This window comes from Lutra lutra, chromosome 12 (assembly GCF_902655055.1).
Source record: "Lutra lutra chromosome 12, mLutLut1.2, whole genome shotgun sequence".
Classification (NCBI taxonomy): Eukaryota; Metazoa; Chordata; class Mammalia; order Carnivora; family Mustelidae; genus Lutra; species Lutra lutra.
This window is the reverse complement of record NC_062289.1, coordinates 63,964,497-63,979,134: the sequence shown is the minus strand read 5'-3', so window position 1 is coordinate 63,979,134 and position 14,638 is coordinate 63,964,497. Positions and strand designations below refer to the sequence as shown.

Below are 14,638 nucleotides of genomic sequence, written 5' to 3'. Positions count from 1 at the left end.
ACCCCACTCAGGCAGGCGGGGGGTGCTGGAGACAATGCGTGAGGCTCCGAGGCCTGGGCTCCCCCAGGGTCGAGGGGGTGGGGATGAGCTGTCCAAGCAGCAGACGCACAGAGGCACCAAGCTGTGGGATGCACACGCAAGAGTGGGGCGACACTTCTGATGGGGAGCCCCGGGGCTAGGGGTAATTTCCGGTCTTCTCATGGGGTTGGCTGAGCCAGAGCAGAGGGACCAGCAAGGACCGGGGTGTGGAGGCAATGCCCACCAGCAGACAGAGGCAGGGGGCAGGAGGGCATCTGGTCACCAAGCTGGTAGAGGGTCAGACTGGGGCTGGTCAGGGGGCAGGGCTGGAGGCAGGTCACCTCTCTTTACTGGAATGAGGCCTGGACCAGGAGGTCCAGCTGTGTGGTCTCACCACATTATGAACCTCTGCTTCCAGTCTGTGAGGGGGGAGGGCACAACACCCCTCCCTATCAGGCATCGGGGCTGCCCCAGAGAGAGCCATGTAGGTAGGGGGAGGGTGACCAGAGTTGGGGAGGGGAGAATGAACTCACCTTCCAGCAGATCAGGGAACCATCCCCTGAAACCAGGACGCTCAGACTACCTCAGGAGGGGAGGAAGCCCTTGTTTGACCTTGGCCTGAAGCCAGGTTCAAGGTCCCAGCATTGCACAGGGAGGAGCGGGCGCTTCAGGAAAGCGACATGGGACGTTGGGGTACAGTCACCCAAGCCAGAAGCTGGAGGATGCTGCACATAAGTGTCCAGGACAGTGTGGCTGGAGGGAAGGGGGTGGGCGGGGCTGGATGTGGAAGCTGGCAGAGCAGGTGGGAGAAGAGGCAGAGAGATGAGGTGAGAAGAGCCCCGAGCAGAGCACCACCCAAAAACCCAAGCAGGTTTTTACTTAACTTGATCTTGCCTTCCTCTGCACACTGCTCCCATACTCAGCGACAAATCCCTGGGAGTGACTTGGGAGTGTGTCACCTGAAGCAAACCTCGGAACCCTGGCACCTGCTTTGCTTGCCACTCGTCTTTGCGTGGATATCACCATCCTCGAGGTCTCCTGGGAGGCCATCTTCCATCCCGTGTGACCACACTGACGCCCACAAGTTTGTGGAAGGGAGGAGGGAAACACAGCATGGGGCTGAAGGCAGCCTCTTAACTAAAAGAAAACATTTTTTTTCTGGAAAGCATCAAGCTATTTGTAGCCCAAGTTGGTTGAACAGATTTTTCTGGATGTAACTTGTTTTTTCACTCATTAACTTCTTTTCCTTATGAATTAAAAAGTAGCATTTTTCCCCCACCCAGGAGTGTCTTATTTACTTCTCTTTGAACCACAGCCAGCACTTTTCCCGCCTGTTGGGGAAGCGGGCTCAGAGCCTACTCAGCAAGGCCACAGCCCCTTACCTAGGTTAATGCAGTGGGTCCAAGCCTGTTACTCCCGCCCCCTCCCATGTCGCCCATCCCCCTCAGGGCTGCACTGATTGATCAGCAGGAGCTGGGTGAGGGTTTCGCTCAGGCCCTCCCATTGGCAGTATCCAGGCTAGAGAAATGGAAGGAGGACTTACGCTGTCCCATCTAGGGGAACTGGAGCCACACCCCACCAGCACCTTCCAGTCCTGGCCTCTGAAATGTCCCAGGCAGATATTCTGCCTGTCAGTCAATGGGTGCTGCCACCCTGGGGTCTCTCAACTAGACAGGGGACAGCTCCAGTATGTCTGTTTGGGGCTATCTGCTGGACTTGGTCCTGGGTGACCACAGCCCCAGAGCAAGGAGTGAAGCCTCCCCCTCCTCCTTCCAGGCCAGCCGCTTCTGGTAGGCATTTCACAGAAGGCATTGACCCAGGCCTGCCCTTGACACCTTTTGCTTCTAGGGAATGGGTCTGGTCTCCTTTCCATCAGCTGCACACTGCTCCATGGCTCCACTCCAGACCTAAGACACTGGTCCCCAACCCCGCAGCATTTCTGCATGGATGCTTTTGGAGTGCACTTACCTTAAGACATGTTTAGGCAGTACTCCTTGTTCTTGTTGTCTCCCATCTCCAGAACTGTTGCAAAGCCCATGATTCTTCTACATGTGCACCTCCCACCCTCTGCCCAAGCTATGCCCTTGACCTGCAGCCCACTCCCCTCAAGGCCTGACCCAGGGCTGTCTGGAGCCCCGAGGGGGCCCTTCACAGAGACACATCTGCCTTATCGAGGACAAGTTCCTGCCTCCTCCTTTGTACCCACATGCCCAGGCTTGTATGGGTCAGTTCATGCTAAATGTCCAAGTGTCAGTTTTCACCAACTGAACCATTTTTGCAAAGCTCCACGCCCCCTGAAATGGGGTTCCCACTGAGCCTCTCAGAGCTGATGAAGCCTCAGAAGTCCTGTCTATCACTTGGAGTGCTCCCTCCCCATCCCATTCCTTTATCCACAATTCCAAATTCCCCCAAAGCTCTGAAACTTAAAGGTGTTCAAAACTCTGTAACAAAGCCAGCCTTGAGCTGATGTGTAGCTCTATATTATGGCCTTTGCTTATTCCAGTTTGTGTGAATGACAACGGTTTACTACAAATGCCTTAATGTGTTTATGAGGTGTAGTCACAGGTTCCAATGAGATCTCATGTAATGTACAAGATATATGACAAATTCTGAATTCCAAGCACATCTGGCCCTGAGGCTTTGGATGAGGGCTCGGATCGGTGGAGTGTCTCCACACGGGTCAAGTTCTGGAGCAGGTGGGTGTCCCAGTAGAGGGGAAATGGGCTTTTGCCACAGAATCTGGCAGAACAATGATGGCTTTTTCATTTACTGGGCAAAGAGCTCTGTGTTAGTTGCGGGGGGTTCAGAGATGGAGGAGCCCATGGACCAGCGGACCAACCAAGTGGCACACAAGGGGCTGGGGAGAGAGGAAGGTTTCCTGCGTGTAGAAGGTTCAGCAGCCATCTCCTTCTAAGGGGGCCTTCGCCAAGGGAGATGGTGACCACAGGCCAAGCTGTGTCTTTCTACAGGACTGAATGCTCCAGATGTGCCACTTGGCGGCATTTCAGGGAAGCTAAAGGTACTTGGGAGTGTGATAGTAACAGAAGACAGGAATCTGTCTGGAATCTGACAGGAATCTGAATCCTGCTAAGTCAGCAAACATCTGGGACCTCAGCTTCCTCATCTGCAAATGGGGTGCAGACCCTGACCCTGCCTTCAGTCCCCCTAACTGCCCTCTAGCACAGAAGTCTGGGATCTCCCTGCCCCCCCCTTCTCTGGGGAGGGGGGCAGGTCTGGCTGTGGATCTGCAGAGCAGAGGGTACAGGGCTGGGGAGGGGAGTGGGAAGGCAGGCATGCTGGAGGTCAGGCCATGTCCTGTCCCAGATGTCAGCTCAGTCACTCTTCAGAAATAATCCCAGAAAATAAGCCAGGAAAAGAGAGGAGGGACCACTGTCCAGAGGCTTGGCCTTTGCAGCTTGCCCAGGTATGTCTCCTTCCAGAGCAGGTGTGTCCAGCGCTGAGTCCAGCAGGGTAGCTGGGGCGCTGGCCGGGCATCCGACCTTCCATGCGGTGACCATCACCTTTCCTGCTGCGGCCAGGAGCAGGACTCCCCTGGCCAGCATCTCCCACGTCCATGGTGAGGTGAGGAGGGGCTGGCAGGAGGCTGCAGCACCCGGGGTGGGGGAGGGGGAGGGCAGGCGTTATGGAAGGGCCACACGGAGGTTAGGTCAGAGGCCGAGGCAAGGACCGAGGTCCCTGGAGAACGAAGGAGGCGGCGTCCAGGCCTGTGCACGGGAGACGCGAGGTGGGGCGGGAGTCGGGCAGCCGCCACGCGGTGGGCGGGGGCAGCGCGGGCGTCTCCGGGTTCCCGGGGCGCTGGCGGGCCGCTGGAGGCGAGGGCGTAGCCGGGAGGCGGCGGGCTCGGGGCCTTTGGGGGGCGCCTGGGTCCCCGCCCCCGCCGGCCGAGCCGGGTCGCGCGTGGGCGCGGCGGGCGCCGATTGGCTGGCGGGCGCGCGGGCGGGGCGGGCGGCGGCGGCGCGGAGGGGCCGGTCACCCCGCAGCCTGGCCTCGGCCTCCGCCGCTCATCGCCGCGCCCCGCCCGCGCGCCCGCCGCCGCCCCGTCCCCCCCGCCGGCGGCCACCATGAGCACAGGCCTGCGGTACAAGAGCAAGCTGGCGACCCCAGGTGAGCCCGGCGCCTGCCCGCGCACCCGCGCGCGCCTTTGTCCCCACCGCCCGACCGCCTGCCTCTCACGGTGTCTTTCCTCTCTCTTCCGCCCGCCGGCCGGGACGCGGACCCTGACCCGACCCCGACCCTGCAGAGGACAAGCAGGTACGTGCGCGCCGCCGCACCCCCTCCCCCCGCCCCCGGCCTACTGTCACCCATTGTGGCACCGTCGCTGCCGGCGCCCAGGCACGACCCCGCCCCCGCCAGCCGTCATCCCTCCGTGTCGCGATAACCGATAACCGATGGTCAGCTGGGGCAGTGCCGCCGCGCCCGGGGATAGGAAGGGGAGCACTGGGCGCCAGGCCGCTGGGGGCCTGGCGCTTGACCCTTACAGCATGGGCGCCCCTCCCAGCCTGGGGGGATGGGCCCGGTGTCCCTCTTCCACTGATCCAGCTCCAGCATATACTCCCTGACCTGGCCTTGGGCCTCGTGCTGGGGGTCCTGAGTGACGGCACAGACATAGCAGGCCACAGGCTTGGGGAGGGGTCTTTGTCCACCAGCCAGCACCTAGAACCTAAGCAGCCCCACCCCACTCTTGTGCATCTTTTGCCTTTTCTTCCCCACACACCAATTTGAGTGGGCTGATCTGTGGCCAGGCCTCCTCCCCAGTCTGGGAGCCTCCAGGGCCTGGTCTGAGTCATGCCTGTGTCCAGCACGGGTCTTCCAACCTAGTGGGTACAAATAGGCTTGTGGCTTTCCAAAGGGGCTGGCCTGGTCCCTGTCCTATGAGAACACAGGGCCCGACAGGAGGCTGACCTGGGCACCCACTGTGAAATCCAGCAGAGGCTGGGGTTCAACAGAGCTGAGATACCCTGAGAGTGGGGTAGGGGTGGGGTAACCAGGTGGGCAAGGGGGCTCTGGGGCAGCCCTGCTGGGGCCTGTCTGGCTTGAGCTCAGTCACATTTGGGGGATTTTCTGGACCCAACTCTGCCCCCATGGTAGCCTGGGCTGCCCTCGGCAGGGATAGGGATTTACACAGTGGGTAGATGCTGGGTGGAACCCTGGAGTCCTGGCCCAGGGTGCGGTGGCAGCCCCGGGAGAGACCCAGCAGGTGGGGTGAGGGCCGGGAGTCACCGGCTACCAGCTCCCAGTCTCCTGGCGGGGACGCACCCAACCCCGGGAGAAGTGAGGCTCTTGGGGAGGGGCCCTTCAACCTCACCCTGCTGGCAAGGGCTGCTTCAGGGAGCCGGAGCCAGGAGCCGCCTTCCTATCAAGGCAGGTCAGACAATGCCTGAGATGCAGGGACACAAGCTGCCAGGCTATTGTTTGAGGGAGAAAGAGACAAGGACTGGAAGATGAGCCCCCACACCTTTTCGGGGGCCTGCAGGCACTTGGAGTCACTGGGCCCAGCAGCTGCTGCCCAGTACCAAATAGGGACCCCCTCCTGCAGAGGCATGAACCCCTTCAGGCCTGTGTATGCCCATCCTATGTGGTCAGTTAGGAGGCAGCCTCGCCCATCCTCTGGGACCCAAGAGAGAGGGCATCATGCAGGTGGAAGGGGGAGCCCCGGGAACAAAGCCAGGGAGCCAGGTGTTGGGGCAGGCTCTCTAGGATCTGGAGGGAGCTGGAAGCATGTGGCAGTTTCACTGTTAGCATTATTGGTGCTACTGAGCCATAGTCTATCTGCACTGGGAAAGAGGGTCGGGGGGAGTTCTGGTGGCCCTCTGCCCCCATCCTCTGGCCCCCACCGGCTCTCAGGCAACGATGGTGCTCTGTTGGCTCTGGCGGCTGCTTCTAGAGCTGACTCCAGTGATTCTAAGAATGGAAATGCCTCGAGAGTCTCAGGCACCAGGAGGAGGTGGGCGCAGCTGTGTCTATGGCTCAGGAAGCCCTGAGGAGTATTTGTTGTACTTCATGGGCCAGAGGGAGGGGGTGGCAGGGTCCCTTCCTTGGAGCTCCCCCAGGGAGTCCACAGGCTCTATTGGGGTGAGTTCAGGTGTGGGGACAGGCAGGTTGGGAGCTGGGAGTGAGACTCTTACCCTCCTGACTTGGGCCTCCCCAGAGGCTCTGCCTTACCAATGGGGAAATTGAGGCAATCTGAAAGTAACAAGCTCCATTGGCCATGGGGCTGTGGGGTGCTGAGGTTCCTTCTCAGCCTGAGGCCCATACCCAGGGGTGTCTACCTTGGAGATGCCCTGAGCCTGAGATGCCAACCTGTCTGGGGGGGGGGCTAGGCTGAGGGGCTGTGTCTACAGTGGGCCTGCTGGTGGAGGTTGGGTGGGACTTGGGCCAGACCCCTCCTGCAGGTTAGCATGGCAGAGGCCTGGGGCCAGTTTGGAGGCTCTCTCAAGGCAAGGACTGAGGGCCCCTCCGAGACAGCTGAGGGAGGTGCCCTGTGGCTTCCCCTCTCCTCTCCTCTGCATGAAAGACTCTCCTGTTCCCAGCTGTGGACCCATCCCTCCTCCCCAGGTGCCAGGCCCCACAGCAGCGTCATGAGCCTAGACAGATGGACAAAGGCCCCTCAACCAGGGTTGCCAAGAAGGGAGGACCAGGGTGGGGAAGAGCTGGGGGGGGGGGGGGTTCTCCCTACTGACGCACAGCCCAAGGAGTATGTCTTTTCGTGTTGCAGCTCCTTTCCAAGCCTCCCTCTGCCCAGCTGGCACTGGCTGGTTCAGATTCTGGTGGGGTCCTGGAGGAAAGGGTGAGAAAGGGTCTGGTAGCTCGGGAGATGCCTGTGGTCTCTGGGGTGGTCACAGAAGGTGAGAGTTACACTGGCTGGAGGTCTCCAGTCCCCCAGGCCTTGTCCTGTGCGTCAGAGCAGGCGAGGAAGCTCAGAGGGAGCCGCATACTGGGCAGGGGGTAAGTTTACTCCACATACACCCCCACATTTGCTCACAGGAGTGGTATGGGGGCAGTTGTGACCAGTGCTGGCTGCAGCTTCCAAGTTTCCAGAGATAGGGTGGGTAGGCCTCTAGTGCTCTAACCCCCATCCCCAGCTTTAAGCTTCTGCAAACGGGATGGGGGGGTGGGGGGTGTAGGACGGGGGTGGGGGGTTGGGGGGTTGGGGGGATTGTTGTCCAAGCTGGGGAAGTGGGCTCTGACCCCTCCAAGTTCCCACGCGTCTGGGGAGGCCATGCCAGTCAAGAACACCCCTGCCACCTCCCCCCCCCCCCCGCGCGCGCGCGCGCGCGCGCACACACACACACACACACACACACACGGGAGGAAGGAGGGAGCAGTGCAGGGAGGGGTGTGGCTGTGAGTAGTTGGAGCGCCGTGACACCGCCAGGAGGTTTCCGGGCCAATTCTGCGATGAGAGAAGGAATGAGGGGGCCGGTTCCCGCGTGGGTGAGCCTGGGTACCGGGAGCGATTCCCCCACCCCCGGCGCCCTCTGGCGGGCAGAAGCCGCGCTGCACCTGGGGGGGTCCCGGGCGCGGGGAGGCCACAACCGCGTCCCCCAGGGCCCTTGGGTGGGCCCCGGCTTCCCCCACCCGCCCACTCGGGTGGTCGCGACGCCGGGACAGAGGCCTCAGGTCCGACAGCGGGACTCCGCCCCCGCGCCTATGCGCGCCTGTGCTCGGCCCTGCCCTCCGCAACAGCTTTCCGGTGGCTCCGCCTGCGGCCCAATTTCCAGGCGACTGTTTCCCAGCGACCGCACGGGTGGGGCGGTCCTGTCCCCCCACCCCCCGCCAGCGCTGGCGAGGCCCCGCCTCTGGTTCGGGTGCGGGAGCGGGGCCTGCCTGTGGTTGCGACGCCGCGGGCGGCTCGGGGTGGTCGGCAGAGGCACAGGCATGGCACGCAGGGCCTCCAGGGTCGGCGGCACCCCGGGTGGGCCACGTCTCTTCTCTGAGCCTCACTTCCCGCGTCCGTAAAACGGGGGCAAGAACCGGCCTTCAAGGCAGTACCGCGCGTAAGTCCCTCCTGTAAGCCCGGCCCCCGGGGGTCTGACCGGGTCTGAGGTGCGGACGCCGCGATGGACTCGCTGGCAGCGCCCCAGGACCGCCTGGTGGAGCAGCTGTTGTCGCCGCGGACCCAGGCCCAGAGGCGGCTCAAGGTGTGTGTGGAGAGGGGAGTGGAATGTGGGTCAACGTGTGTGCGCCCTCCAGGGCCCGTCCCGAGAGCTCTGGGACGTGACAGGGACCGGCAGGGCCAGGGTCCGCTGGGGTGGGCACTGGGACCCCGCGGGCGGGGGCGTCGCCTTGCCGCTGTCTATAAATAGCCCTTGCTCCGCCTTGGTAGCAGCAGCCAGCCACCCCCGAGGCTGGATCAAGGCCAAATGGGGCCTCCCACCCCCGGTACACTCAGGACGGTGAGTATTGAGGCCAGGGGGCTTCTCCGGCCTGTGAAGGACCTTGGGTGTGTCTGAGGGGTCTTGGTCCTGGCGCCCTCTTCCCACCACCCAAGGGAGGGCACAGCCTGGGCCTGCCGAAGCCAGACATCCTAAACTCCACACACACAGACACATTGTCAGGTCCCTGCAGAGCCCCTCGCTGAGGCTGGGCAAGGATGCCTGCCACCCTCTTTACTGCCTTTCCACCACCAGACCTTCGCCCACAGGCCCTCACCCCATTTGTGCCATTGAAACTCCCCACCCAGGGGACTCTGCCCTCTGCTGCCTCCATGTCTGAGCCAGGTAGGGAATGGGGCATCAGACTGCCCCAGGCACTCCAGCATGCCCTTGACCTGCCCTGCCCGGCCCCCAGGATATCGACAAGCAGTACGTGGGCTTCGCCACACTGCCCAATCAGGTGCACCGGAAGTCTGTGAAGAAGGGGTTTGATTTCACGCTCATGGTGGCCGGTGAGTGGGCTGGACTCCCAGGCAGGGGGGGGCTTGGGCCATTAGCCAGTCAGGCTCTGTCATAGGGGCCTCAGACTTAACCCGACTCTTCCACTACACCTGCTGGCAGGTGAGTCGGGCCTGGGGAAGTCCACACTGGTCCACAGCCTCTTCCTGACCGACTTGTACAAGGACCGGAAGCTGCTCAGTGCCGAGGGTGAGTGGGCCCTGCTTCCCCATTCCCTGCTGTGTGACCCCTCAAAGGGTTCCCTCCCAGATCTGGACCCTGCTCCTCCCTTCTCACAGCATGGATCTCCTGTTCAGGGTCCAGGAGGAGTGGCCCAGATCACAGTCAGGCCAAGGCGCAAATATGAGAATGAATGAGAACAAGGGTCCTGGCCGCCCAGTGGGGGTGGGAACTGGGAGATGGAGAGACACCCCCCCCCAGACCATGCCCCAACCCCCGCAGAGCGCATCAGCCAGACTGTAGAGATCCTGAAGCACACAGTGGACATCGAGGAGAAGGGCGTGAAGCTGAAGCTCACCATTGTGGACACGCCAGGCTTCGGGGATGCTGTCAACAACTCGGAATGGTGAGCAGAGCTCGGCCGGGGGACAGTCTCCGCCTAGGCTGGCCCAGCCTCCCCTCTGGCCTCACAGACCCTCCTGTCCCTCTGCAGCTGGAAGCCCATCACTGACTACGTGGACCAGCAGTTCGAGCAGTATTTCCGCGACGAGAGCGGCCTCAACCGCAAGAACATCCAAGACAACCGCGTGCACTGCTGTCTATACTTCATCTCCCCTTTCGGCCATGGGTGCGTGAGCAGCCTTGGAACGGGCTCCCACCTCCACAGAGCGCCACGGCTCTACCAGCCACTGCCTGGCCCCTGGCCGTATGCTCACAAGCCTGCCCACCCTGAGCCTATCCCAGCCTCTCCCCGGGCCCCCCACCACCCCCGCTCTGCCCCTCACCAGCCCTGGCTACTCTCTGCAGCCTGCGGCCCGTGGATGTGGGTTTCATGAAGGCCCTGCACGAGAAGGTGAACATTGTGCCCCTCATCGCCAAAGCCGACTGCCTGGTCCCTGGCGAGATCCGGAAGCTGAAGGAGCGGGTGAGCCTTGGACTAGGTCTCTGGGATGGACACCAGCCACCATGCTGATCGCGGGTACCAACGTGGCTGGCCCTGAGTACTGGGTCTGACAGCCCTTGCCCTGCCACAGATCCGGGAGGAGATTGACAAGTTCGGCATCCACGTGTACCAGTTCCCCGAGTGTGACTCCGATGAGGACGAGGACTTTAAGCAGCAAGATCGGGAACTGAAGGTGAGCAGCCTGGGTTGGCAGAGGAGGGAACCGAAGGTCAGTTTACATGGAGCCAAGCATCCAGGTCCAACCCAATGGACAGGAGTCTTTTGTCTGGGCAATAGAGCCCCTTCACCTGGGGCTGGGGTGGGTACAGTCCCCCATGTCCCCACTGGCTTGTGTGGTTTGGGCCCCATGTGGTTCATGTGTCCTGGGGCACTTGCCAGGACCCAAAGGCACAGTGCTGGCTAGTGCTCCACTCTGACCCTACTCCTCAGTCGTCTTCCAAGGGGTCACCAGCATAAGGATCTGGCCCAGGGCCCTGTGGTCCCAAGCCTACTCATGCCCTGGCCCCCAGAATTCTGAGCTCCAGAAGGTGGCTATAGCTTTGGGTGACCCAGGATCCAGAGTGGCGAGACAAGACATAGGATAGTCGGCTGCTGGGCCAGGAGCAGAGTGGGCCTCTTGGCCCCAGCCAAAGTCAGCATCACCAACAGGAGGCCGGGGCTCAGCTCTGGGGAGGGATGGCAAAGGTAGCTAGATGGAGCAGTTCCTGATAGGGGGTGGTGTCAGAAGGGGACGATGTGCCTGGTGGCACACGCCTGGCAAGGGCCCCTGGGGTAGAAGCGGTGCCAGGCTCTGGCTTCCGAGAAGCCAAAAGAGGTGGGCAACTCCAGGATCTCTTTGGGGAGAGCCTGTTGGTAATGCTGGAGGTGCCAACAAGGTACGGCATGCCCAGGCCCATCTTCAGCCACTAACCCCACACTCACACTAACTGGGCGTGAGCCCGTGTGCCTGCCCTCCCCAGGAGAGTGCGCCCTTCGCGGTTATCGGCAGCAACACAGTGGTGGAGGCCAAGGGGCAGCGGGTCCGGGGGCGACTGTACCCCTGGGGGATCGTGGAGGGTGAGTTCAGGAGTGGGGCACCGCCTAGGGGGTGGGAAGGCTCCCCCCACCACCTCCAGGGCCTGCACCCACCCCCGCTACCCACTCCCGCCCCACAGTGGAAAACCAGGCGCATTGCGACTTCGTGAAGCTGCGTAACATGCTTATCCGCACGCACATGCATGACCTCAAGGACGTGACATGCGACGTGCACTATGAGAACTATCGCGCACACTGCATCCAGCAGATGACCAGGTGTGCAGCCCTGACCCCCAACCGCATCATGCGCCCCACGACCCCCAGTCTCGTTTCCCTAACAGAGGGCTGGTCCCTGCTGCCCACCCAGACCTGCTCTTGGCCCCCGGCTCCCTGATAGCTCCCTCCACCCACCGTGCATCTTGTCCTCCCACAGCCAATGGGAGCTCAGAGGGGGAGGGCCTTCCTAGTGCTGGGTGTCAGACAAACTCCCGCCCTCTGGTCTACCCCACAGCAAACTGACCCAGGACAGCCGTATGGAGAGCCCCATCCCCATCCTGCCACTGCCTACACCTGACGCAGAGACAGAAAAGCTCATCAGAATGAAGGATGAGGAGGTGATGAGGGCCCCAGGGGAGGAGCAGGGGCTAGGGGTGGGGTGGGGTGGGGTCAGGCCCCTCCTCCTCGTTTCTCACTCCATCCTCTACTCTTCCTGTCTCCCCTCCAGCTCAGGCGCATGCAGGAGATGCTGCAGAAAATGAAGCAGCAAATGCAGGACCAGTGACCCCAGCCCAGCCCCACATCGCCATGGATAGACTGCCAGTTTCCAGGCTGGCCCTTCCCATTCCTGGACCCCAACTGGCCTGGACTCAACCCTGGAATCATCTGGAGCTGCAACAGACCTGGGCACAACCCCAGTCCCAGAGTGACCCAGACCAGGACTGTTCCCAGCTGTTACTGACCTGACCCAGAGACGCGGGGTCACAGCCCCCAGCCAACCCTAATTTATTCTCAGCATCAGTCTCTCCCCTCATTTGTATCTGCTTCCAAGAAGCCTGAGAGCAGCCCCTCACCACAGCTGGCCCCCTGTGGCCTTGGGGGAGAAGCTGCTAGGTTGGGGCATGGCTTTTAAGATCTACCCCTGCCCTAGAAGGCCATGAACTCCAACTCCAGGCCCTACTCAGGTGGGTGGGTAAAACAAGGCAGAAGAGGGGAGCAGATCCCCAGCATCCTGGGCCTAGTTCCCCACCCCGGTGCCACAGAGTGGATGTGGGAGCCCTCCTGTGCCCACTCCCTTGGGCCACCCAGCTTAAGCTGAGACCTCACTTTGTGCCGAGGTGGGCCAGGTCTTTCCTTACCTCCTCACCCCCTCACAGGGTAACTCAGTGGGCGGGCTGGGCAACAGAAGCACTCATGATCCCTCCAGACCAAAGGAGGGCAGCTGGCTGCAGGCAAGGATTTCATGGGGCTGGTGGGGCTGGGACACCCGTGATCACCCATGCTCCTCACCCATGGCTGTGGCCTGGCCTGAGGGCTCTAGGAATAGTGGGTGGTGGTGGGTGACCCAGTAACCCCCTATGCCTGCCTAGACTGCCATTCCCTGCCTGTGGCCGGAGGTCCCTTCTCCCCAGCAGCACTGTTGCCCTGAGTTCCCTAGCCCACCCCTCCCAACCCCCAACCCCCAGCATGATACCTTCCCCCCAAACCCCATTCTCCAGTTTTGTTCAGTTGTGAATGCCACGTCCTGTCCTGGTGACAGGAAAACAATGTTGGTGAAGTCGCAGCGGTGTCAGAGTGATCCATGTGTCCCTGGGAGGTTGTGAGGGGGCGGAAGCCCTGGCGGCCTGCGGGCCCTGGTGATAGCGCTCTATCTGGGGCCACAGCGCCTGTCCCCTCGGCCTCCAGGTTATTTCTGGCGGATGGCTGCGCTGTGGTCGGTTTGGTGGGGGATCTGGGGCCTGGCAGGGGCGGGGCAGCCTTATCGCCTGGCTCTCCAGCCCAGGCTTCGCGGTCCAGAGCCAGCCGGGTCACCATCCTCTCGCCATGGGCTTCGGTAAGTCTGGGGTCAGGCAGGGCCCCGGCTGCGCACCTTGAGCAGAGTCGGGCTGGGAGGCGCTGCCGTAGGGAGATTTGGGTGGGACTTCGAGAGGACCTCTAGCCAGCGCACGAGATGATGGGGGTGGAGAGGCTTGCGGGCAAGGCTCTCGGACCTCGGGGGCTGGAGCCTGGCCTGGCGCCCCGGGGTGCACAGGGACCCCGCCCAAGAGCCCCACAGGCCTCCAGGCTCACTGGCGCTTCCCTTCCAGGGCCGCGCAGGGCGCTGAGCCTGCTGCTCCTGCTGCTAGCGCCGCCCAGCCGCCTGGCCTCGGGCTGCCCCGCGCCGTGTGACTGCGCGGGGACTCTTGTGGATTGCGGGCGCCGCGGGCTGACGTGGGCCTCGCTGCCCGCCGCCTTCCCGCTGGACACGACGGAACTGGTGCTGACGGGCAACAATCTGACTGCGCTGCCGCCGGGACTGCTGGACGCGCTGCCCGTGCTGCGTCTCGCGCACCTGGGGGCCAACCCCTGGCGCTGCGATTGCCACCTGGTGCCGCTGCGCGCCTGGCTAGCCGGCCGACCCGAGCGCGCGCCCTACCGCGACCTGCGCTGCGCCGCGCCCCCCGCTCTGCGCGGCCGCCTGCTGCCCTACCTGGCGGAGGACGAGCTGCGCGCCGCCTGTGCGCTGGGCGCGCTCTGCCGGGAGGCGCTGGGGGCGCAGCTCCTGCTGCTCGGCCTCGGGCTGCTGCACGCGCTGCTACTGCTGCTGCTGCTGTGCCGCCTGCGCCGGCTGCGCGCCCGCGCCCGCGCCACGCACCCGTTGTCGCTGACCGCCCCGCTGGTGGCGGAGCCCGCGGGAGCCCGCGAGTCCTGAGAGGAGCCCCGAGAAGCGCTGAGCGACGCGGGCCCGCCGACCCGACAGAGTCCATCCCGGGGGGGCCCTCGCTCTGACCCGGACGAGTCTCGTCCTCTGCCTGGGCACGAATTCCAAGACCACGCCAACCCCTACAGGCCCCGAGCCGGGCGCGCGCCCCACCGCCGCGTGCCCGCCGCGTGCCCGGGCCGCTGAGGCAGGTCAAGGGCGGGAGGAAGCTGCAGTCCAGCCGCCGGCGAGGTCCCCCACGCCAAACTCCAGCGCAGAATAAACCCTTCTCCCTATCTGACTGGTCTCTGTGCCCCGCCACCCGGAAATTCCCCTCCGCAAACCGCAGGAACAGCCTTGGGAGGCTTCTCAAGGCGACGCATCCCTTCTTCGCCCACCCAGAATAACTGCCAGCCAAACACCGGGTTAGTGAGTGACCTCTCCCAGACCACTCACTCTCGCAGAATTTCAAGTGGAAAGCACGGAAGAACTCGGACAGTGACCACATTGTAGGGGACACTGTGGGGAGTGAGGACAGTGTGGAAACGGTGAGGATACTTTGGGGAGCAAAGACACTGTGGAGACAAGACAGGGTGAACAGTGAGGACACTGGGGAATGAGGACACTAGGGACAGCAAGGATACTGGGGACGAGGACACTGAGGATAGGACA

The 14,638-nt window shown here is 62.8% G+C and overlaps 2 protein-coding genes across 3 annotated transcripts; both read left to right on the top strand.

Moving 5' to 3' along the window:
* The first annotated feature begins 3,994 nt into the window (after positions 1-3,994).
* On the top strand, positions 3,995-12,847 carry SEPTIN5 (septin 5). 2 transcript variants are annotated; one of them, XM_047698110.1, is made up of 12 exons: positions 3,995-4,143; positions 4,280-4,290; positions 8,830-8,926; positions 9,036-9,122; positions 9,375-9,498; positions 9,586-9,720; positions 9,900-10,017; positions 10,127-10,228; positions 11,016-11,112; positions 11,211-11,346; positions 11,582-11,684; positions 11,795-12,847. In XM_047698110.1, exons 1-12 carry the CDS (start codon positions 4,101-4,103, stop codon positions 11,849-11,851), a joined length of 1,110 nt encoding a protein of 369 aa, XP_047554066.1. In that variant the 5' UTR covers positions 3,995-4,100; the 3' UTR covers positions 11,852-12,847. The 2 variants fall into 2 exon arrangements, with proteins under 2 accessions (XP_047554066.1, XP_047554065.1); XM_047698109.1 differs by lacking the exons at positions 3,995-4,143; positions 4,280-4,290 and adding an exon at positions 7,362-8,180.
* An 86-nt stretch (positions 12,848-12,933) lies between these two features.
* Positions 12,934-14,254, top strand: GP1BB (glycoprotein Ib platelet subunit beta). The gene is made up of 2 exons (XM_047698111.1): positions 12,934-13,120; positions 13,374-14,254. Exons 1-2 carry the CDS (start codon positions 13,111-13,113, stop codon positions 13,976-13,978), a joined length of 615 nt encoding a protein of 204 aa, XP_047554067.1. The 5' UTR covers positions 12,934-13,110; the 3' UTR covers positions 13,979-14,254.
* Positions 14,255-14,638: the final 384 nt, after the last annotated feature.

What these genes read in the sequence shown, in the direction of transcription:
- SEPTIN5 (XM_047698109.1), top strand. Translation starts at nt 8,100, where the DNA reads ATGGACTCGCTGGCAGCGCCCCAGGACCGCCTGGTGGAGCAGCTGTTG. An exon ending in TCCGGAAGCTGAAGGAGCGG is followed by an intron (nt 10,018 to 10,126) that starts GTGAGCCTTGGA and finishes GCCCTGCCACAG; the next exon opens with ATCCGGGAGGAGATTGACAA. An exon ending in TGCATCCAGCAGATGACCAG is followed by an intron (nt 11,347 to 11,581) that starts GTGTGCAGCCCT and finishes TCTACCCCACAG; the next exon opens with CAAACTGACCCAGGACAGCC.